Source organism: Euprymna scolopes, chromosome 1 (assembly GCF_053919585.1).
Source record: "Euprymna scolopes isolate OS-2025 chromosome 1, ASM5391958v1, whole genome shotgun sequence".
NCBI lineage: Eukaryota > Metazoa > Mollusca > Cephalopoda > Sepiida > Sepiolidae > Euprymna > Euprymna scolopes.
The window spans coordinates 132,404,305-132,429,815 of NC_136482.1; the positions used below are offsets into that span (position 1 = coordinate 132,404,305).

A 25,511-nucleotide genomic window follows, 5' to 3' on the forward strand; every position below is an offset into this window, starting at 1 on the left:
TCTAGAAGACAGAATGCCAGGAGCATTTGAATTTTTTTTTTTTATTCTCACATCCAAAAAAATAGTCTAAGATTACTGACTTCATCAAAAAAATAAAAATTTATCAACTCTATAAGGCTAAAAAAGGGTAAGTGTTTGGGAAATCTGCCCTATTTCGGGAGTATATGAACTCTTCCAGGCACGATATATGGAGGAAATATTGATGCGGTCTCTCTACAGCTTGTTGCTTAGAAACGCTTGACTATTGAAAATCAGTCGAGGATCCATTCTCAACAATCAGTCCAGTAGAAAGTAACTCATTTCAGTTTTCCTTTTGTCTGTTGAGATATTAGTCCTGGGTTATCCTAGAAGACCCATGTTCCCAACATAGCTCCACCTCTTTATGATGGAGTTATATTATTGCTAACTGCCCAAAGCACCTCAACCGTGCTTGAAGAAGGGGACCAGATCCTGACAAACAAGGCTGCCCAGGCAATTTTAGTAAGTCAGAGTGGCCCTTTATTAAGAGTGCTGGCTTGGGTTATATTTTTTTTATTTTCCATGAAATGTTATAAAAACAAAACAATAAAAAAAAAAAAAAAGAAATTAGGCACAAGGCCACTCAAAAGTTGGGGAGGGGGGTGTCTATCGTCATCCTCATCACTTTACCTTTGATAGTTTATGCTTGATCTAGTTCTCATTCATCACAATACCTCAAGCACACCGGGCAGTTGTCCTACTTAAGATTCCCAAACGAAAACGGTTTTATATATACAATTGTTTTTTTGGACAGACAATAAAATAAATTGGTAAATATAGAATTATATAAAAAGTCGTTTTATTTCATTGGCTTTGGGGTGGGGGAAAAAAGTCCAAAAAATAAACTCAAAATGTTAGTAAGACCCTTCCAACCATTTCTAGGTGATAGAATGCCCACTATTGTTCAACTTAGTGTGGGCCGAAAACGAGCAGGTCACTCTCTACATGGGGCTGAATTCTAGGTAGGATCAAAGAAACTGTATAGAGTGTATCAATTTGCTCCAAGATCATTTATTCGGGTAGCCGAGGACAAAAAAAAAAAATTGGGGGTGCAGGTATCTTGGTGGTTTCCTATCGGAGATGGAGGAGGCCATTCATTCAGCTAGCTAAAAACCTAGTCTAAGCAATTCTTTTAAGGGGCTGGAGTCCATCAGGACTTGGAACCATGCACGCCATGCTTAGGCGGGAAACACAAACTCCAACTTGGCATCTCTATGCATGCACAGACTCACTATCAATCCATCTTCGATCACAGGCTTCGGAGTGTAATCCTTTCCCATCACATCTGATCTTTACCTTCAGCTAGTGCTTGAAGAAGGGGACCAGATCCTGATAAGCAAAATATTCAAAACCCTAGAAATCCATATCACTATTCTGGCCATGGCCAGGATCGCATAAAACATCACTCGTCTCTTCCTGTCCCATCGCGGCTCTGCGCTGTGGATTACGTAGGACATGTCCAGCAAGCGAGGCTGATCGGGATCGATGTGAGGCATCACTTTGTTGACATACACCCAGTACCGTCGGAGTCCGCAGCATTCGAAGAATGTGTGTTCCAGCATTTCTTTGGCTGGGGTCCTGCAACGGGAACACCCTGACGATCTCACTAGTCCAGCACTTTTTAGCATGGCATTGAGGAGCAACGCGTTTCAGACCAATTGCCAGGTCAAGGAAAACTCAGAGTTGTTGAGATGTCTCGAACCTGGCACCAAGCTCCACCAGGAGCAGATTTCCTCCTTCGACAATCCCAGGCACTCGATGAGCAGATCATCGGTGGCCTCCTCATTAGTTTCTTATATAGTTCCTTTTTAGTTAGTCGTGAAAGGTCGCTGGGCCTAGGGAGGTTCCTTAGCACAGTACTATACTCTCTCAAGAACTGCATGTCTCTCCATGGCTTTTGACGCGCCTCGACCTTGTAGTCAAGGACGAGGTTGGGAAAAGCAGCCTCGACTGCGGAGTTCCACGCAGACTCTTCTGTCAAGGTTCAGCTCAGAAAGAACAGCCTCTCAGCATCTCGATGACAGATCAAGTCGAGCATTCCCAAACTTTCCTTACATGGACGTTGAATACAGACCTGTCTGTGAACCCAATGTTTCCCATTGTCCCAAAGAAGCAAGGACAATTTGCTCTGTAGCGATTTTAGAGTTTTCAGGCAAAGAAAGTACAGCCAGTCAGTAAAGGATGAGCAGAAAGATGTAGGTGGGGCACGCTTCCGCTCTGCCCTTCAAGGATAGTTTCCTTCGAACTCACGAGTTGACTGCAACTTCGACCTTACCTTCAACTAATACTTCTCCAGCTAGAGACCTGGTCCAAATCATACATCGAAGATCCAAACCAGGCCATCCATCCAGCTAAAAGGCGCAAAAAGGGAGTCGGTGCCCCTCCAAGCTCCCAACCACAGATCGGTCAACTTGCTGCGGTTGATTTTAGCCCCTGTGGTCTTTTCGTATTGTGTGTCTCGATGTTGCGGAGCTCAACATAAAGATAGTGATGTCATTAGCGAACATGGGAATTCTGGCTCTCGATCTGCCAGGCAGAGCAATCCTGTGCAGGACTGAACTTGCCTCCTCCCACCTCAGCTTGTGAAGTAGCGGTTCCAACGCAAGGACATAAAGCAGGAGAGACAGTGAACACCCCTGACACACAGACCAGGAGATAGTAAAGGATTTTGGACGCTTTCCATTTACTTGTACCACTGCCATCAGCACACGGTACAGTACAGAGATCCATATACGGGAATCCAGCAAAACTTCAGAACAGATGCCAAGAAGTGATAGTCGACCCTATTGAAAGCTTGGGACTTGGCCAAAATCTTTAGCTCTGTGTTTAGCAGAGTTATGGGCTTGTAATCATTTAGTTCTTCCCTGCATGCCTATCCGTTTTCCTCAGCAATATGATCATTCCCTTATTGACTTGACCTGGTATGAAACCCTTGACAACCAGTGGTTGAACACATCCATTAGAATCGGTATTAACATGGGTGACAACCTCAAATACAATTAATAATAGGTATCCCAAACCAAAATTTTATTTTTATCATATCTAAAAAAAAGTAATGTGGGCATGTAGATTTTTGTAAACCATTTACAAAAATACCAAATTTATTTTGGTAGGTCAATTAGCCATCAAGTTATGATCATTCAAAGTTTGTCGGAAAGTTGAAATTTGCTATCGTGGCCGAGAAGCCAAATTTCATAGTCTATAACTAAAAATGTAAGCTACTAACAAGTGAAAAATCCTTATAAATGTAATGTCATCTTGTAGTAGATTAAAATCAATACAAATTTAGGCAATAAATATTAGATGAAACCAACTTAAACACTAGGCAAAATCCCTCTATCAACGCGAAAACAGTGAAAATACGACATGGAAATGCAACTTTAACTGTTCATATCAATTTCATTTTAATAGCTAATGTATTGAATCTTCTTAGTATGATTCAAAACACATTAGAGATCAAGATAATTCTTTCTTTTAATTATAAATTGATAAAACCACTCAATTGTGGACCATGTAAAAGCAGTCAAACAGGCAATTTTGTAAAAAGGGCAAAAAAGGTAAAAAAAAAAATGAGTCAGAAGTATACGTTAATGAAATTGTTATAAAACTGTAACGATTGGTGGTAGAAGCTTGAAACTTTGCAACTTTACTAATTTTTGGGTGAAGAATTCAAAAAAATGGTTGTCTTGTTTCTAATAACAAAACTTTTTGCCACAGAAATACTTTTACTTTGGGAAATTTAAACTCGCCAAAAAAAGCACCGACAAGAATATTTAGAAATTTTTTATACAAAAAAAAAAAAGCACAAATCATTTTTTTTAAACATTGAAAAACTTTCAACTTTACAGTGTTTACCGCTGTATTGGAAAATTCAAGATGGCGTCCGACTCTCTCTTAAACACGGTAAGTTCGGGGGGGGGGAAGGTGTTATAAATAATAAACTAGACAAAATACTGTTAGAAATTCGCTCAATGTATATTACCGTGACATAGCTTGACATATATTCGGTGTTTTTTTAATAGTATTTGGCCTAGTTTATTATTTATAACACCTTTTCTCGAACTTACCGTGTTTAAGAGAGAGTCGGCCACCATTTTGAATTGTCCAATACATCGGTAAACACTGCATGTTTTTCGAGCTGAATAAACATGTTACATTGAATAAAAACACGAAAAATATATCCAGTTTGGTAGAAAAGTAACTTATCTTGCCTTTGATAACATTTATTTGTATATATTTGTTTTTGACAACTTTTTCGAATCTATGTGTACAGTAATACAAACCCCGTTTTGTTTATGGAATTTAATTAAAATAATTTAACAATGCTAAAGTTTATCCAACCGAAAAAAAATAAAAGTTTCCGTCAGTCCCACATAACTAAAAATGTTTTGTACACGGTTTTATTAATTAATTTAATTAAAATAATCTAACAATGCTGAAGTTTATCCAACCGTAACCGAAGGAGAAAGCGATGAAAGAACATATGAAAGTTTGAAAAAAGCTATAGAAAATAAACTGGCATTATTTTTTAAATTGTAAATTTTCATTTTTTTTAATGACGTTCTGAAAATATTAATTAAAAAAATATCTTTCTATAACTTTTAAATAATAAAGAAAAAACAAACTCACCTAAGAACTATGAGTTGTTTGTTTATGTTTTTCCGTTCAGTCAGTCAGTACGTTGTGCTGCTGTGTGGCTACTGGCTAGCTGACAGTTGATAATTGGTCTCTCTGCCATTAAGTTGAAAATCTTTGTAGGTACCCCAACTTTTATTAGTGTGCGCTCCTTGATTTATGGGGCCATAAACATGACACCAACAGATTATTAAAGAGGAGATATTCCTCTACAAAACTATGCCTTTTTCGGAATTCTTACTATAAAATTTCTTTCATGTTTCTTTCACTGAAGTTTTCAAGTTGGATTTTTTTTTAGAAAAACCACTTATAACCTTTTAATAACCTCACCATGTTATTAAGTGACCTTTTTTCTTTAAAATGATACCATTTTTATATACCTAGAGACTCACAATATGAAGCGCAACAAATTTGAAAAACATCAACATTTTTTTTGTGTAAAAAATAAAGCGACATTTACCAAAATTAGAGGCATAACTTGAAAAATCCTGAAAAAAAAACTATTAAAGACACAAGAAAAAGAATTATATATCTATAAAGACAAAAGATTAAATTTTATTTAAATCAAAACCATATGAAAATAACCCAAAAAACAAACGAGATATCGCAAGTTGAAGTTAAGGGAAATTTTACTTTATTTACTAGTTTTCGCACCTAAACTAGGCCAGTTTGAGATACCTATTAATAAGGCTGACCATCATCCAGACAATCTGTTGCAGCCAATCTGCTTCAGCGTAGTCAGGACCTCCCGCTCAGTAACCCTTCTCTCAAAACTAGCCGCTTTAGCCGCCTCAAGGCAGGAAGAGTCAGCCAATTAGTTGCCAAATTTGTAGACAGAGATCAGGCTGTTGTGTGACACACTCTTCGAAATGCTCTCAAAATCCCTCACAGATCTCCAGAGTTGACTTCAGGGATGCATCCACCTGAGTGCTTGACACTAGCTATATATTTGTCTGAGCTACGGATGGAGACCTCCCTACGTATGTCTGCATCGGAGTCCACAGCTTCATTGGCTACTTTCCTAAGCCTATCCCTAACTACCTGGTCCTCTTAACGCTCGCTAGCCTTGCACCAAAGGTCCTGCCTATCTAGTTCCTGACCTTAAGTATCCCTTAAACCTGTGGACCTAATGTTTTTTTCTAACTGCTTCTTCTACAATAAATTAAAATTAGGATTAATTGTTTTCCTTGGACTGAAAAATGTATTTTTATTGTAGAGGACGCTGTATTAGCCCATCTCCAGTTTGTGTATGTATTCAATATGGCATAATAAACACATGTTGTTTTCTCCTAATAAGTTTGTTGATTAAGTGTTCAATGTTGTTACCAGTCTAAAAGGTCATGGTCAGATGTCTTATTTCATACTGTGTTTATCATTACATATGACTATTAGTATTTTTTTTTTCAACAAGATATTCCTCATCTTACTACCTCTATGGGAGAGCAATGATTTAAGTGTTGACATTGACAGTAGGTACTAAGATTTTGTTCACTAATATTTCTATTGCTGTGTCCCACAATAAATTACAACAAAGACTTTTTATAAATAGTGCAGTTTAGATTTAATGTTCGAACTGAATCCTTCTGACAATTTATCTGCTTCCATACTAAGAAAAACATACAACTTTGCGACAACTTTTTTATTTCATATATTTTCTTTTCTCATATTGATAATTTCAGATTATGCAACCCATCACAGCATCAAGAAATAAGAGGTTGGAAACAAATTCGTAAAGTATGCTTTCACTAAGGTTTTTTTGAGAAAGACATTATCAAAGCTCAATGCATGACTTAATTTGATTCAATGGAAGTTTGCGACCATTCAAGTTACTGACCCATTTCAAGAAGATGCATGGTGGAGAGGGAGCAGAAGTAAAAATGAAACAAAATAGGGCATGATTCAATCAGAAGGGAACTTTCTGAGGATTTAAGTTTGTAAAACACAAAAAAAAAAAAAAATATTGAAAAGTTAGTAAAAAATAATTACTTAAGCCTAAGTTCAAGTGGTGAGTCCTTGCCCCCCCCCTCAAAAAAAACTAAATTCAGATGGCAAGCTACCCTTTCATCAAACAAAAAAAACTCATAAAACCACATATAATCATCTACACAAAAAAAAAAATAGATACTCCCATATTCATCCCCAAAAATGCAGAATATCTCCTATAGCACAAAAAAAAAGCCAAAAGCTATATGGACTGATGGCTGGAATTTTAGGAAAAAATTAAAAATTAGTCTCAAAAGGTGCGTTTTTCACCCCTAAACCCCCTGGGGCTCAAGCCCCAGAATTTTCCCAGATGTATATCCACATGGATTTGCTTTTGAGTAATATTCAGCAAAACCTAACAGTTGGAAAAGATTTTATGTTGCGAAAAGTGCTATTTTGACTATTTTGACCCCCTGGAGACGCAACCAAAATTTTCCCAGGGTCAAATATTACGTTTCCAGTTGTATATTCATGTGATCCCACTTTTGGGTAATTTTCAGTAACATTTCATGGTTGAAAAAGATTCTATGTCCCAAAAAGTGCTATTTTTGTCTTTTTTAACCCCTTTGGACCTCCTGGGGACGCAACCAGAATTTTTATCAAAAATCAAAGAATGTTATATTTCCTCCCTCGGGTAGTTATAACTTCATGCAAAATTTCAGAAAAATGTAATGAGTATTTATTGAGAATTTTGCAAATGAACAGAGTGAGAGTAAATTCTAACGTCCAAATCTGACTAAGTCGGTGAACCAAAAAACGTTTACCTTAAAATGCTAGAGTGGACCTAAAATGGAGCATTTTCCAATAAATTTATATACAATCACATTCTAAATTCTAAAGTTTTTTTTTTAAGTTTTCAAGTTCAAGTTTTTCAAGGCTGTTCACACATCATTGCTTAAAAACAAGCAAATCATTTTTATTTTTAGGAGAGGGATTGATGGAGTGAAAAGTGTTAATTTCCAATTTATTTCCATACTAAAAATATGAATTTGTTTTATTTTGTGTGTAAGAAAAGTTGAAAACATGAACAATATGTATGGTATTAGAAATAAACAAAAAATATTAAGAGAAAAAAGTATGGCAAAATAAACATTTCCAGGGAGAGGGGAAAAGAAGTAAAACATGAAAAGAGAAAGATAAAGCGAGAAAGGTGAAGAGAAATATAATTGAGCCAATGCAGAAATTAGTCTTTTATCTTCATAAAATAATAAAAGAAAATTATATATATATATATAATTTAAAAAAGCTAAGATCTAACATCTTAGATATATATATATATATATAAGATGTTAGATCTTTACTTTTTTAAATTTTTATATATGTACGGCATAATCACATTGATACACCAGTTCTCGTCAGATCACCGAAATTAAGCAACATTGAGCCTGGCTAGTACCAGATGGGTGACCATTTGAGAATTCTAGACGCTGTAAGTGCTTTCCGCTTATCTCGGCCTTATTTCCAGTTGTCCTGAACCTCCACTTGCCACTGGTATTCAACAATGTTGACTCAGGAGAGGTGTGGTTGGAGAATGCGCAACTCTTGCCACAAAAATTTCATGCGTAGGCACCCATAGTGGGTATCTAAGTCTGTCAAGACTGAAGGAAGCCTTTATATATATATATATATATATATATATATATATATATATATGACAGCCAAGGAAATGTTAGTGTATAATATAGTTAAGACAACAAAATGAATATTCTACTCATTGTTTTATTTACCAAAAAGAGAAAAAAAATTACTTTAAACCAAAAAGTTGAACTGTACAAATCCAATGTTTCATGATATTTTTTTGTTTTAATGAATGTCAGGATAAAATATGACAAAAAATAAAGAAATAATTTTTTTTAATGCATCTTTTCTTATATTGTTTGTATTGACATCATCCTTGCTACTTTGACTTTTAAGTGGAGAAAAATATATCCACAAGAGTTCAGAATGGAGAAATCACCAAGGTATTAAATTGTAAAATTCCAATGCAGAGTTTGTTCTTTTTTATAAATCAATTTTTTTTTTTAGGGGGGGGGGGTCATTCTTAAATAAGGCATAGAGAATGATAAAAAGTGAAATAGAAAACAATGTTGTTAAATTAAAAACACATGGGCCATTAATGATGTTTATGTGTAAAGGTCCTCCCGATCAGCACCAACATTGTCAGCATCTTCCATGGCACTGAAGTTCAAGAAGTGAGATGGGCGATGTACTTCATGATAAAATTCTTTGGGATTTGCGAGTTGCAAATCATACTTCATGTTTGGATCGTGGCGCACACCTGCAGAGAAAAACGATGTAAATAAGATATAACAGGAAATGGAAGCAGTCAATAAACTAATTTTATAGCAAATGAACTTTAAGGTTAAATTTCAAAATAGTTATGCTAATAGCTCTAATTATAAAAAGTTAAGTATGTTTCTATATATAGGATTAATTCCTATAATAAATAATTAACAAGTTATGAATTTTGGAATACAGATGCTAAGTGTAAGGCTGCATGATCTTGGCTATATTTAGTTAAATGTAATTTTGTGCAAAAGGAAACAAAGTGAGAGGTCGAAATCCTTCATAAAAATTAAATTAACCACTCATTTTTGTAAAATTTTGAAATAGGTATTAAATATCAATTAATAATTATTCCTCAATTTCGATTCCTTTGGAGTATTATAAAGTGTTTTTAAGGAGCATATAGACACCACCTCCAATTTAAAAAAATTCAGATTTGCATTCAATTTGATCCGTAGATATTAGATACCAATTAAGCAAGATTCCTTGAATTTCAATTTCTTCTGTATACCCACCCCCTTAAGCTTTAGCCTTAAATTGTAAACATTTTCTAGAATCAAAATCATATAATGTAATTTAATCAAAATCATATAATGTAATTTAATCAAAATCATATAATGTAATTTAATCAAGATTGGGTTCTAGATGGAAAGCATTATATCTTGATTTTAATCTTTGTAAAAGAGACATAAAAGTGATGTAAAATATCTGTTCAGGAAATTTTACCCATCATGGAATGGGTATTCGTCTAGTATTATATATAAAGTGGGTTTTCATCTTATTTTACTGATCAGTATAGTTCATATTTGCATATAGAATTTTACTTTGCATGTTCTTTAGTCCAATCATTGGTGTATACTTAAAATAGCCATTGTGTTCAAATTCACTGATTTTCACATTTTATTTGCTCAGTCATTTTTTCTTAGTGATTCCAGTACATGAGTGGAAGTAAACCCACACCTCACCCTTCAACCCCAAACGTTTTGATTATAAATCCACAATCTTTTCTCATGACATTTTTGTAATATACATAACAAAATGTCCTCTGCAATCCTTTGTTATAAATTTATATTTAATACTCATAACAGACTATTTTTCACTTTCTGTTGTTAGACATGATGTTTTTTATCTATTTATGGACATTCATTGCAATAGCAATTACTTGCTTTATATGTGAGCTTTCATTTTTCACTGCTTTGAACTAGCAAAAACAAGTTCTTAACGGTCAATTACTATGGAAAAAAAACTAGCAGGGTCATATTGTCCTACTAAATTAAAGTTCTCTACAAGGGGACAATTTTCCAAAAGTGCATTTCAGTGTATTTCATGAGAAAATTAGAATCAAATATAACATAATTATTATCTTTGCTAGCATATTACTATATCTTTACTCTAAAAAGGAGAAAGTAATTCTGGGGAAAATGGTATAATCACAGTATCTACTATACTACCTTCCAAAAGGGGAGGTAATACCGAAGAGAATAGTATCATACCAACAGAATTGATATTGCACAATCTCCCTATTAAAAAAAAATGATGTAATACTTACTCCTCTGAATTGAACATGGGAAGATAAATCATTAGTTTGAAATAGTAAAGTGAATTGAGAATTAAAACCTAGTAGAATAGAAATAATAGAAGTAATAATGTAGAGTCTATTTCAGACAAACCTACAGATACACAATCATCATAAGTAGTAGATAAGATTAGTCATAGAATTAAAAGTATAGGTTTGGGTTCAGACAGACAGATATAAAAATCTCTATTGGTAAAAGAAAATGGTACTTGGAAACAAAAAGCAAACCTCAAAGAGATAGATAATTTGAACAGACATTTTTAAAAATGGCTGCAAACAACTTTTACAAAAAAGAGACATGTTGTTCATTGTAAATTACGTACCCATGAAGTTGTAATTCCATGAGCTTTGAGATGGCACCATGAAAAATCCAAGGAAACGATCAGATAACAACATTTGAACTTTCTCATAATGAGAGGGCAAATAGCCTTTTGGATTGTTTCCAGTATCTGTATTCTGTCGACCCCAATCATATCCACTGGGAGTCAACTTGTAGGCAGTTAAGGAACAAGATCCTGGAGTGAAACTAAAAAAAAGAAAAAGTACATTCAAATAAAATAATAGTTTTAACTTTAAATCATTATGATTATATTTCAAAAAAATATGCAAAAACAAAAGTGTAAAAGAGTTCCAACATCAGTTGGATTCTTAAAATATTTCTAAAATAAAATCTTGTTAATTAACCACCTGCAAATCAGATCATATATATGGGCATACATAGAAACTGTTCCACTGTATCATAGTTCTTAAGGGTGGCTAGATTCACAAGTGCTTCAAACTGAGATCAAAACTCAACTGCTTTGCCAATAGTGAAATTGCTTATCCATTGAGCCATCTGCATAAGCTATGAAACAATATTAATGTCCATATAGGTATCACAAGCTGCCAAAAATATTCCATTCTTTTATGAAGAGCTTTGCATTTTGTTGTTTAACAATGTTTGGGTGGAGCTCTCGTAACGAAATCACCAATTTCCACTAGCTTTTAAAGCATTGCTCATTGAGTACAATTTGAGCTCTCAGTACCTGACAATATTTGATTTGATGAGATTTTGCTTACATTCAGTAGGTGTTGGATGATAGCATAGGGGTTAGAAGTGCCAATTGTCAGCTTGAAAATCAAGTTTCAATCCCAGTTTGAGGCACTTGCTTGTCTACCTGTACTGAAGAGCTGTGATATAACAAAACAGCCCATCCTTATGTGTGTGTATAAAATGAATATTATATTGGCAACAATACATGAGTATCTTATCAGATGATTCACAAACAGGAATCTGTTTCTCGTATATCACACATTGTGAGAATGTGTCCCATTGTCTAGCAGAAAAGTTGTCCTTTTACACAATGTGTTAGGAACTGTCACAGATGTAATTTCAGAGTTTTCCTTCCTGACTAGTTGTTCTAACAAGGGTTTAGAATTTAGAATATTATACTATTTTATTCCTTTGTATGGGAAGGAAAGACAGATTCATATCTTTGCAAATAATATTAAAAATGATGCAATTCAAACAAAATTTGAATACAACATAAAAAAAAATGTAATCTATGCAGGAAATCACTGCATTATTGCCCCCCACCACCACTACTATTTTAGTGTGTGTGTGTGTGTGTGTGTGTGTGCACATGTAAAAGCTAATTAAATCATTACAATTGACTGATCAGCTAAATATTTATTATCACGTTCAATGAATGCAATGCGAAATAAAAAAAACATCAAATACATTCAAGGCATGAAAGTGTCATTGTATAAAATAAAGCTTTTTACACCATAAAACTAAAAGAGGTTTAATACCAAGAAAAAAATAGAAGAAAAAAAAAATTTTTATATCTGGTGTAGTATTAGTCCTCGGCAAGCTATGCCGACTTCCTTCAAAAGAAGTTTACAAGGAATATCAAATTCAGAAGCGATCCCTAACCTCATGTATATTCCGATCATGGGAAGATGAAATACGGAACTGAACATTTCCAAATGGTCACCCATCTGGTATTGGCCAGGTTCAACATTATGTCCACACGATTATGCTATTTAGCCAAAGATGCAAAAAAATAAAAACATTCTTTTGTTTTATTTAATAAAACTGCTTTAGTTTGATTGGTTACTCACCTGCAAGTGATGATGACAGTTTTCTCTCCATCCCAAGATGAATTATCAGACATGACTTTAGCATGAGTTGTAATATCTTGGGGAGATAATTGGGGCAGTTCATTGGGTTGAGTATGAACCCAACCAAGAGGTTCCATCTCCTTCAAACAAAAAGTGAATACAAATTAGATAAACTGCAAAAACGTTTTTAATGCATTAAAAAGAAAAAAAATGTAAGCAATATCGAATGAACTATTTTGTTTTTTTCTGATGTCATCACCTTTTATTCAAACACAAAAATACTATAATTTACTTTTTCCTTTAAACTTTCATTCAAGCTAAAATTAGTTTGTATTTAAAGTCTTAAAAACTCATTTTAGTTAATAAATATAGGTAAGATATTTTAAAATCTGAAAAATTTTCTCATCAAAAATTTATTCAGACTTTATAAGATTTTACACTTAAAAACTATAGTTTTTTTAAAACTTGTTATAAAAAGAATGAAAAGAAAAATTGATCATATTTTCTTACTAACAATATACAAAAACTATTAAATCAAAATATGTAAGCAATATGAGATTATTTTTCTTTTTGATATCACTTGCTTAAAAATGAATAAAAAACAAAATAAATAATGCTAACTGCTTATCCTACAAATTCAGACGAAAAATATTATACTTATTTAAAATTCAAACATTATTTATTTTAAGTAACAAACATTAGTGACAAAGATAATGATTCAGAGAGATGATGATATGAGTTAGGACAAACGTGCAAATATTACAGCATTAGATTTTATTAATAGTTTATAGCATTATTCATATCATGATGACAATATTATCACTTAAGTACTAAATTTCAACTTTTTTATTAAACTTATGGTACTTGTATAGTTTAATCAAGACATTAAAAAATGAAAATACAGAAAAAAAGGTTATATTGTACGGATCCGTTTTGGACTGAAGATCTCTAAAAAAAAGAAAGTTCATTTAATTTGATCGAGTAGTTTTTTTTTTTACAGCAGAAAAACACGTCCTTAGGAGAGCGCGTTGAAGTCAGCCACGGGAGATAACTTCAGTTACTCCCTCCCCATCTTTAATGCTAGCTTTTCTTCCTAAAAATCGAACCTTTTGCTCGGTATCGTAACAAATTGCTTTTTTGCGTTAAAAAACACAAAAAATACTTGATGAAATTAAGTGAATTTTTTTTTTTTTTCCGGATAATTTCGTTCCATACCAGATACGTGCAATATAACCTTTTTTCAATATTTTCATTTTTTAATGTCTTCATTAAACTGTACAAGTACCAAACTTATAAATTTTTAACGAAGATGTTCAGTTCACTATGTAAGTTTAATGCAAATTGATGTTCTTGTTATTTCTCAAAGATTTTTATTATTTTATTTGGGGAAAAAAAAAATCTTCAAATTATTTATATGGATTGCACACCAGATTTTCAGTTTATTAAAATTAGAATGTTTGAACAACTTACCGTTCAATTTTTAGAGAGAGTGGAATTTACTAAAGAAATCTATTGTAAAATAATCCCTTGTTTGAAATTTCAAAAAGATGTTTGTTAACAACATTATTTTGAATTAGTTTAAAAAAAAAAAAAATCAAGTAGATCATTTGATGTAAAACTTAGAAAATTGAAGTCCCACCCATTCTACTAAAAACTGAACAAGAAAATTTTGTATAAGATTTTTTTACAATCTGAAAATGTTTAATGCATAATCAGATACAAATTTCACAAAGATTTAAGAAAAAAGAATTATAGAAGGAAAAGAAACGTTGCATATGTCTTCATAGACTTTCTTTTTTAATCTTTTGTTTAAAAATCGTCAGACGCATTATGTTTTAGCAGCATGTCTAAAGTAATGATGGGAAATCGTGCATGTCATTTTTTTTTAATCTTTCATTTAAAAACTGTAAGATGAATCACACTTTTAGTAAGGAATTGAAAATATACTTTAAAGTTTAAACTGTCCATTCCAGTTAAATGAAAAAAAAAAAAAAAAAAATTGGTCTTACCTGCAAATATTCATGATCAGGAAGTGTATTGGGTAAATGGACACGTTGATGCGTTCCCCACTGTGGGGGCATCACAATGCATCGGATTTCTTTTACTTGGGGATTGTCAGCTGGACTGACACCATACAAATAGCCAGCAATCTAAAAACGAAAGAAAATTGATCTGATTGCTTAAGTAATACCAGAAATGATTAAATAAATAATATGATTAACATCACTATTTTTCCAGCCTTAAAACAAAACAGTATTTGTGCATTTTTGTTTTTATTTAATCAAGAATCTTACTGCTAAATATTCAGGTTTATTTGTGTTTAACTACTTATTAACTAGTATGTTGTTCCAGGTTAAACAGTCTGTTTTTTTGTTTTAGAATTAGTTTTTTACAATGATTCTTTATTGTAGGTGTTTTTTAGAATGTGAAATTTGGCTATCCATAATGTGTGGATAATTTTGTTTGATTTAGATTTTGGTATTTGCTTGTTTCTTTTAGGTTGTTTAAGATATCATTTGGATTATTATTTTGGAGAGGTTTTCAAGTTGTTTGCTTTATAACAATACCAATTTTTATGAAGCTATATTTCTTTGTCGGATGTTATCTTGTTAATGCTGGATAGTTTTTATCATTAAATATGTTTGTACAAATTAATCTCTATAAAAAAAATTATAATTAGGACAAAATATATTTTCAAATCATATTTTTATATTTGTTACTTTATAATATCTGTAGCAAATATGTGCAATTTTTTTTTCTATCAATGTTTTTAGTTTTAGTTTTTGATTGCAAATATTCAGGTTAGCTAGTATATGTATTAGTAATTAGGATGTGAGATAAGAAAGGTCATCTAAGATATGAAGAAAGTCAACAATAAGTGCAAATCTAAAACCATGGGAACAGAAGGATACAGGTAAGGAGAAGTGATATCATATGGAGCAAAAGAATTCTGGTCAAGAAGATTTCTCAATCTTCAACATAATAATGTGCAAACAAACTTGTAATCAAGAATGCTTAATAATCTCTTTGTTCTTTTGTCAAGAATAGGATCACAGCTTGATGTAATAATTCAATTCTAATATGATGAGCATCATGTAACTCAATAAATCTATCATTTTCTTCACACAATGTGTACCGAATTATTAATTACCTATTTGTCAAAGAGCACGAGTCTGACTTAAGTTTCCGCAGATAAGTGCAGCCTCAACAAAATTAGAAGTTCATGAAAGCGGGCAGTGAAGATTGTCCGCAATCCTTTAAGAAGGAGTTGAAGGAAAATGCTGTTTTTCTGATTATTGGAGAATTGTTATAGTATGATTAAGGACTAAATTATTATGTAATACTATTTTAACTTTAAATGAAAAAAAACATACCAAGATCTATAATCTCACAAAATATGTAATAGAGATCAAATTTGCAAATATTTCATCAAATAAACCCCAAAACTGTAAATTCATTCTTTTACTATTATTTACAAATATAATCAATAGTAATAAAATGGGTTAAATTTAGATGAATTTCTCAATGTGTGAACACAACCTTTGTGTGTCTGTGGAGAGGGCGAAGCAAAAAGCAAGATGGAAAATGAAGGCAAGACGGAGATAGGAAGAGAAAAAAAATATGAAAAAAAAAAGGAAAAAGCAAAAGAGAAAGAGAGAAGGAAAGCTAAAATCCAACCAACTAGTTACAAAAATTAAGGAGGTAAAGCTATAACTACTTGGCAGAAATCATTTTCTTATATAAATTTTTTTTTAATTTTTTAATTACTATCAGAAAAAAAATATATTGCATGATTTTATTTTTTAAAAATCTTGATAATTTCTAATGTTTAGAATTGTATTCCATATATATTTACAAATTCCATTAACTTGAATGTTACAATTAAATCCATTTTATTTGGAATATATACAAAGATTTAAAAAAAAAAAAAAAAAAAAGGTGTTCTCACCTGTGCCCTCAAATCCGAGATGATGATAAACTTTTTCAGAATATTCTTCGGCAAGATGTATGTATAGCCAGTCTCTTTGATGTCATCTGAAGAGACATAGATGTGGTTGGTACGTAAGTGAAGATTTGTGGCAGAGATGGCACGGACACGCCATTCTGTTTTGGATGCAAATGTAGCAGTCTCATAATTGCTGGTTGTGGAAGTGATGATCTCATCTCCGTGTTTGTTCACTGTACGTGTTGTGGTGGCTGTTAGCTGGGATTGTTCCTTTGTTTGTTTCTCAATTTCAGCAATTTGTTGTCGTTGGGCAGATGGAGCCGAAATCTCCATACCCAAAATAATATCACGAATTTCGGATTGAGTAAGAGATGCAACATTGACACTAGTTAATAAAATAAAAATAAAAGAAATAACATAAGTGCAAAAAACAAATTATTTTCATTATACAAAATATACCTGTCCTAGAATGGCAAAATTGATTCTTCAAGCAGAACAACTTTGCACTATATTTATTCCTCCGTACAAAGATTAGAATCAAAACATAATGAAACTAAACCTTTTGTCTAGAATCCTTATTCTAATGTTACTCAAAATCTATTACATGATTTTGATTTTATAAAATGCCTCAAATATAAGGGCTCGAATAAGTTGAAATTCAGGGAATCTTATTTAATTAGTAGCTATGTTCTTTTTTTTTTTTTTTAACTAGTTTCTATTAAAATGGGGTTTTTTCAGCACACAATTTAATATCTAATGGCTATAGATTAAATTTAATGCAAATCTGAAATTGAAAGATTGTACCATATGCCTTCTAAAAAAGAAAACTTTCAAAATATTACTAGGAAACTAAACTTTGGGGAATATTAATTTATGTCTAATACCTATTGTTAAAATTTCACAAAAATCTGCATGTTTACAAGGGACTTCCAACTCTTCTGTGTGTGATACTAAATTAAATATAACTCAGATTACCCACCTTTACGCCTAGCAACTATATTCTAAAATTCATTAACAGACACATACCTAGCTTTATATAAATAGAGATGATATTTTGTTTTCAAGAAAATCATTCAGTCATCAGTTTTTGGCCACCATCTTGGATGCTTATACAATATAGCAATAAATGTAAATTGTCCAAAACCATTTTCAGTAAAAATCATCAGTAGGTTGAAAGTTTTCAATGTTTTAGGAAAACATTTTCCATAATAATGAGTCATTTTTACAGACAGAATATATCCTTTTATCTACGTGCGAAGAAATCGATCAACATAAAAAAAAAATGTGTAGCTTACTTGTTCTTTTTGCCATAGTCAGCCAAAATGAGATCTTTAAGTTGCATTTCAACTTTAATCCATTCTTCATCTCCGAGAGCCGGCCAAATGTGATGCGGCTCTGTCACAGTTGTTTTGTCAGGTTTCAAAATGATTTTTGTGCGATCGTTGTTCACATGGAGAGCACGCAAAATCAAAATTAATCTGGAGAAAGCCTACAATCAGCAAAAAGAAAAGGGAAATTGTATGATAAAAATATTGAATACTTAAGAATGAACATAAGTTTAGAGATGAAAACATTTATAATATAACAACAGATTCAATATAAATATAGAATAAATAAATAAATATTATATATATATATATATATATAGATATATATATATATATATATACTTGCAACACTAAACTTTATAACATGTCTAAATAATATATAATCACAAAAGCAAGACCGAATAAACAAATCTGATTTGAATTAGAATTGTTTAGAGAAAAAAACATTTTTAGAATCTAAATTTTAACCCATTAAATAAAATATTTTCTGTATCAAAGCTTCTGATTTAGTTTGTCACGGTTTAATTACTTCAATATGAGGGCCAAGTTAGATATAAAGTCGGTTTTTAATATGAGAAAAATCCAGCTGCCTCAAAAGGAGCACTCTGGATTGGGACAAAATTTAAATTGCCATGCTCTAGAAGGTTGTTTGATTGATTGATTGGTTTTACGGCATATCAACCTATGTGGTCATTTAATGCCGGAGTCATTTTTTTTTTTTTTTTTTTTTAACTTTTTTTTATTGGGGGGGGGGGGGACTTTTTCAGCCTTTCCTCCCTTTTTTTATAAAATTGAACTAAGAAATTAAATGTTGTATTTATACATGGATGTGTATATTTGGGTGACTTTAAATTTCCTTAAATTTTCTTATATAAATTTACTTTCCTTAGGTATGTTAGTTGAGTTGACCTTTTCAAAAAGGTCCTCCATATTGCTTTCTGTATAATATAATTTTCTAGTTGGGGCGAGGTCATCACACCCAACTAGGATATGTTTTATTGTGAGTGTCTCCTGGCATGGGATGCACTCTGGCGCCGATTCTCCATTTAGTATATAAGAATGAGTAAAGTTGGTGTGTCCTATGCGCAGCCGAGTCAGTATCACATCTTCTCGGCGTGATCTCTTGATGTCCAGACATCGTTCCTTAAGTTCAGGTTTGATTGAGTATAATTTGTTGCCCTCTTGCTGACTCCACCGCAGTTGCCATTTTTCCTGTATGTATGCTTTTATCTGGGGTCTAAGATCAGTATGTGGAATCTTAAAATTGTCAGTTGGAAGGTGAGAAGATCTTTTTGCAGCTGTATCTGCCCTGTCATTGCCTTTGATCCCCACATAGCTGGGGATCCAGACAAGAATAATGTTTTTAGTAGTTGAAAGGATATTGATTTTTTCTATTAATTTTGTTGTTAGTGGATTTTCTTGTTTTTGATTTTGTATAGATAATAGGACTGATAGAGAATTTGTGAAAATGATGAAGTTTTTGGTGGTTTCCTCTGAAATGATGTTGAGTGCTAGATCGATAGCTATAGTCTCTGCAGTGAATATAGATGCTTCATTTTGGTTTTATGGTATGTTGCTGCACATCCAGTGTGATTGTTGCTTTTAGACCCGTCTGTGTAGATAAAGGTGTAGTCTGAATATTGTAATTTTAAATGTTGAAGTTCGTCGTGGTATTCAATAGGGTTTGTGGTAGATTTGGACTTTTTGTTTAGGTTCAGTTTTATTTCTACTTGTTTCATGGTCCATGGGGGTGTTTTAGGCAGTTTGAAGTTGTGAATGCTGGAGATTGGAATTTTCGATTCTTCAATGCTTTCCTTCATTCGGAGCCCGAAAGTTTTGATAGTTTTTCCTCTCATGTTGAAGAGTTCTTCATATTTAGGATAGAAGGTACATTGGTATGCAGGGTTGTTTGGGCAAGACTTCAGTTTGAGTAAATATTGAAGGGCTAACTTTTCTTGGTGTATAGACTGTTCACGGGGGAGGTTCTGTATGCTCTTAGGGCCAATCTTAGGCCAGTATGGTGAATAGGGTCTAGGCTTTTTATATATGATGTTCGGGTTGATCCATATATGAAACAACCGTAGTCTAGCTTTGAGCGGACTAGTGCTCTGTAAAGTTTAAGGAGTGTTTCCCTGTCTGCACCCCAATCGGTATGTGCTACCACTCTCAAAAGATTTACAGCTTTGTTACATTTTTTTTCAGATAGTTTATGTGTGGGATGAATGTTAACTTTTTGTCAAATAAAATCCCTAAGAATTTGTACTGGTCAGTAACGGGTATGGGCGTTCCTTCTATGGTTAGGACAGGATCATTATGCATGTTCTTTAGTTTGCAGAAATGCATGCATTTCGTTTTTCTTTTGGAGAATTTAAATCCATTCTCTTCCGTCCATCTCATTACTTTGTTTAAGCACAATTGAAGCTTCCTTTCTATTATAGATATATATCTAGATCTACAGCATATTAGGAAGCGATCTACCCCAGGGTTAAGGTTTTTTACAATGTTGTTAATTCAGATACTGAACAGGGTCACTGACAGTATACTCCCTTGAGGTACTCCATTCTCTTGTTCTTTCAAGTCCGAGAGAGCTGTGCCAACCTTTATTCTGAACCGTCTATTTTTTTTTAAATTTTCAATAAAAATTGGCATTCTGCCTTTTAGTCCAAGCGCCTTCAGATCCCTTGTAACACCGTACTTCCACACAGTATCATAGGCTTTTTCCATGTCAAAAAACACTGCTGTTAAATGTTCCTTCCTTACAAAGGCTTCTCTGATGAAGGTTTCAAGTCTGACTATGTGGTCTATTGAACTTCGGTTTTTCCTGAATCCTGTTTGAAATTCTGTAATAAGATTCTCTGTTTCCAGGAACCAGATTAGTCTTTTGTTTATAATCCTTTCCATGGTCTTACAAATGCAGCTTGTTAGACCTATTGGCCTGAAATTCAATGGATCTGAGATGTTACTTGATTGGGATTGGATGTTTGAGTTTTCAGATTTGGGGATTGGTATTATTGTGGCCTCTTTCCAGGTCTCAGGTACGTTTCCACTGGACCATATAATATTGAAAATTTCAAGTAGGTATTTCATTGAGGTTTCTGGAAGTTTTTTGAGGATTTCATATGGAATTTCATCGGGCCCTGTAGCTGTGTCATGGGATTTGGTTAGCGATTCTTTTAATTCAGGCAAGGTAAGAGGTTGGTTGTATTTTTCAGTATTTTGTGATTTAAATAGAATTTTCTTCTTCTCTTCCTTTTCTCTAATCTTTTTGAATTTCTCTGTTTGTCTGTCACATGATGAAATTTTTGATAAATTATCTGCCAGGTTATTGGAAATGTCTTTTTGATCGGTGTATATTTTTTTTTTTTTTTTTTTTTACATACGCATCACCACATTATCAAGGCCCAGAGGCCACTCAAGGATAAGGGTTAAAGAGTGTACAGTAGAAATTGGTCAATATAGTAATCATTAGTAATGAAAATTTGGTAAATTTGATAACTTATATGGAACGGCTCATCAAGAACTTATTTACTTTAGACTTGAACACAACCATATTGTAGTCAGCCGGAAAGCAGGAAAACGGAAGACAATTCCACAGGCGTGCAGTTCTAAGAAAGAAGCTTTGTTCATGGAATCTACATTTAGGTTTAGGCACAGATAAAGAGTGGGGGAAATTATTGATAGTGTTTACAGCTAGACGAGTGTTTCTTGTGAAAGTTTGGCGAGAGGGGACCATAGATTGAAGCTCAGTTGAACACTTTCCATGAAAATAACGATACATCAGAGACAAACTCGCAACATCTCTTCTGTGAGATAGAGGTTGCAAGGAGGAGAAAAGGACATCTCCTACGAGGCTACGAAGTCTATTTTGAACTCTATCAAGGCAGGACAAGTCCTTTCTAGCAGCTCCTGCCCAGATGTGGCAACAGTATTCCATCCTTGGACGTACCTGGCTCTTATATAGATAGAGAATAGCATCAGCAGTGAGATATCTACCGGATCGATAGAAAGATCCCACCATTTTTCCAGCGGCCTTGGCAACAGATTTGATATACGTGTTCCATTTAAGATCAGGAGTAATGATCAAGCCCAGAAGCTTGTCAAAACTTGAGGCCTCCTGAAGACGAGAGCCATTCATTTCAATTGATGACAAATGTGGATTAGAATGTTGATGATGTAAAGAGAGGAGCTTGGTTTTAGATGCATTAAAAGTAACCAGCCACTCCTTTCCCCATTGTACTACGTGCTCAAGATCAGAGGAGAGAGAATTGGAGAGAACTTGGTCGTTTACTGTCTTAGATGTGGTACCATAAATGGTAGTGTCGTCAGCATATGATTTGGAAGATCATTAATGTAGATCAGGAAAAGAGTTGGGCCCAGGATGGATCCCTGAGGGACATCGGCATTAATACTGTGAGCTTCTGATTTTTGCCCCTCAACTACTACTCTTATGAACCTATCAGAAAGAAATGATTTAATAATTTTAATATTTTGTTGCCTTTAGAGATGTGGGATATTGGTGTACTAATACACTTTCCTTCTATTTTCCTCATCATGTTCCAAACTGTTTTCGCCTTGGTATTCACATTAATTTTGGATATATAATTTCTCCAAGTTGTTCTTTTGGATTCCTTTATGATTCGTCTGGCTTTTGCTCTGTTGTTTTTGAAGAAATCCAGATTTTCGCTTGTTGGGTACTTTTCGAATTTTCTCAAGGCAGCTCGTTGAGCTCTGATGGCTTTTCTGCATTCTTTTGTGAACCAAGGTTTGTTGTGATTGTTGGTTTTGGTTGTTTTCGGTATGGTATTATTTGCTATGTTTGTGAGTGTTTTAATGAAGTAATTCAAATGGTCATCTTCATCTATCTTTTCGATAATTAATTGGTTTTTGCACTGTTCCTGGAAGTCTTCCCAATTCGGTTTATGTAGGTTCCATTTGGGTATTTTTTGTTCAGTGCTAGTACTTGGACTTTCCAGGATGATTGGGAAATGATCACTCCCACAGGTGCCATTGTGTACTTTCCAGTCATAGTCCATATATATGGAAGGATCACATAAGGTAAGGTCAATGGCGATGAAAGTACCTGTTGCTGGGTACATATAGGTGTAGTTTTGATTATTAAGGAGGCATAGATTATTTATATTTATTATGTTTTCTATTTCTTTTTTATTTGTTTCTTTACTTCCCCATATTACATTGTGACTGTTGAAATTTCCTAGTAGAAAAAAGGGTTTAGGGATTTGTTTTATTAATGGAGTTATCTCAGTTTCGTTGATTGTATCTTTTGGAGGGATGTAGATTGAGCAAAGTGTTATAGTTCTATGTAGAGTCACTGTAACTGCAATTGCTTGCAAGTTTGTGTTTATATTTATTTGTCTTTGAGGGACTTCATTCTTCACGAGTATTGATGTGCCTCCAGAAGCTCTGTCCGTATCTTTATTTATGTAGTTGTAAGATGTGTAGTGTTTTATGTTGATGGTATTATTTTCATTCAGAAAGGTCTCCTGTAGACAGACAAGTGCTGGGCTCATATTTGTTATTAATAATGTGAGTTCATTTTGGTTTGCTTTTATCCCTCTGATATTCCATTGTAATATTTTGTTCATTTGGAATTGTGTTCAACTTCCATCATCTCCAATCCCTCAAATCTATTTTCTGTCGGAGTCCCTGTTCGAGATATAGATCGGGATCTTTCTTTTCCTGTTTTTGTTTGTTTTTGTTTTTTTTTGTCTGGGAGGATTTTTGATTCTTTTCTGGCTTGTGATGTGTTTGATGGTTGTTCGGTTGTTTTTGTAGAAATGGTTTGCGGTTTTGTTTCTTTTTGTGGTTCAGTAATGTCTTTACTTAATATTATCCTTGAATTGGTTGCAGACATTGCACTATTCATTTTCCTCATTTCTTCTAATAGTTCTTTCATTTCCTTTATTAGTTTGCTTAGGACATCAAATTTTCTTGTCAGTTGTATCCGTTACATGTATATGACCATTTTGATTGTTGATTGGAGTAGTTTTTTTAGTTGCATCTGCATATGTTTTAGTTTCAATGATTTTCCTGGCCTCTGGGTAGGATATATTCTTTATATGTTTTAGTTTGGTCACTTCTTTTTCTCTTTTCCATATTTCGCAATATCTAGAGCCAGCGCCATGGTTTCCAAGGCAGTTGGCACATTTGAAATCTTTTCTGCAGTCAATGTGTGGGCCGCTTTCTCCACATCTTCCACACACTGGTAATCGTGTGCACCGATCTTGATGGTGTCCAAACTTCTGGCACTTGAAGCATTGGAGGGGGTTTGGAATATAAATTTCTACATTTATTTTCATATATCCAACTTTCACTTCTTTGGGTATGGTGAGGGAATCGAAAGTTAGTATATATGTATTGGTATCGATTTTCTCACTGTTTTTTTTTTATTTGAACTCTGCGAACATCTAACACATTCTGTTTCTGTAAGTTTGTCTTGATTTCCTCCAAGGGACAAAGTGCAAGTTCATGGCTTTTCACTACTCCTTTGCAGGTATTTAGGGTTGGATGTCTGTAGCATTTGACTTTGATGTTTTCAAATAATTTTAGTTTCAATATTTCTTTAGTTTGTTTTTCGTTATGGGTTTCTATTAGTAGGCTGCCGTTAAATTGTTTTTTAATAGACTTTGGTTTTAGAGTTTTAAGATTTCTTTCAATTTTAAAAGGTGATAGTTTGCTCAAAGGAGTTTCCTCCATTGATTCTATTACTACGAATGTTGACTTCTTTGGTTTTATCGTCTCTTCCTCAGAGCTACTGATGTCAGAGACATCAGAGTGGGTTCTCTTTGGGTGGTTGGGTGGTTTTTGGGAGGAATAAGCCATATATTTTGTTTTCTTTTTTCGTCATCTTTGTTCCCCACCCACCTTGGAGTTCTATTTGGGAAGAGCCTGGGGGGAAACCCATTCGCCCAGCCTCCAGAGGGATACAATGATGATATAACCGACTTTGGTGGTATCATAATGATTATCTGTTCTCTCTTGATATTGCTATGGGATCTGTAGCAATCCTGAGGGGTTTACAGCCTCGTCATCGATATTCACACCTAATCGATTGACCATCAGCCACCGCTTTCCATCATATATTAGGGAGTAGGGTTATTTGTGGGAGGGGGGGGGTGTTGTATTAGTAGTGAGTTTTTGGAATGGGCAATATATGGTGGGGCTTGGCGTGACTGGCCGATTGGTCGGATCAGGCCTCTCCGACCGCCCGTCTAATCGAAGTAAGGGCCAAAGTAATGTGTTGCGGCGCCTAAACTTCTATGTATCCTGGTTTAGGCCCGCTCAATCACCAGGATCACGTCCTAAGACATTACGGGTAGCAACCCACGGCTAACTGGTTGCCCCATTGAGAGATTTTTACCCTCTGCAGGGGGGCAGTCGGTTTGTTCTCATGCCTTACCGACAGGGAAAAAAAAAATAAATAAATAAATAGATAATTTAATAGAATATATTTGTTTTCTTTTTCTTTCTTTTTTGTTGTTTCTTTTCCTTTTTAAAATCTGTTTCTATTTAACCCATAGTTGGGACCCTAACAGGTACTACCACTCCGGGTCAGGGTGGACCTGGGAGCAATGGCAATTAAGAGGTGGCTCCACACTCCCCAAGCCCGTAAGCCGGA

At 33.8% G+C, this 25,511-nt stretch overlaps 1 protein-coding gene across 1 annotated transcript in view; it reads right to left on the minus strand.

Annotated features, from left to right (window-relative positions):
- Positions 1-8,339: 8,339 nt before the first annotated feature.
- The window catches only part of LOC145269232 (pre-mRNA-processing-splicing factor 8), a 110,163-nt gene continuing 92,991 nt past the window's right edge, over positions 8,340-25,511 (minus strand). The window contains exons 38-43 of the mRNA XM_080124886.1: positions 17,843-18,036; positions 16,551-16,932; positions 14,611-14,751; positions 12,602-12,741; positions 10,822-11,024; positions 8,340-8,914 (exon numbers count right to left, since the gene is read on the minus strand). Of these exons, the coding sequence (XP_079981012.1) occupies positions 8,760-8,914; positions 10,822-11,024; positions 12,602-12,741; positions 14,611-14,751; positions 16,551-16,932; positions 17,843-18,036 (1,215 nt within the window). The 3' untranslated portion in view covers positions 8,340-8,759. The remainder of the gene's footprint in view (positions 8,915-10,821; positions 11,025-12,601; positions 12,742-14,610; positions 14,752-16,550; positions 16,933-17,842; positions 18,037-25,511) is intronic.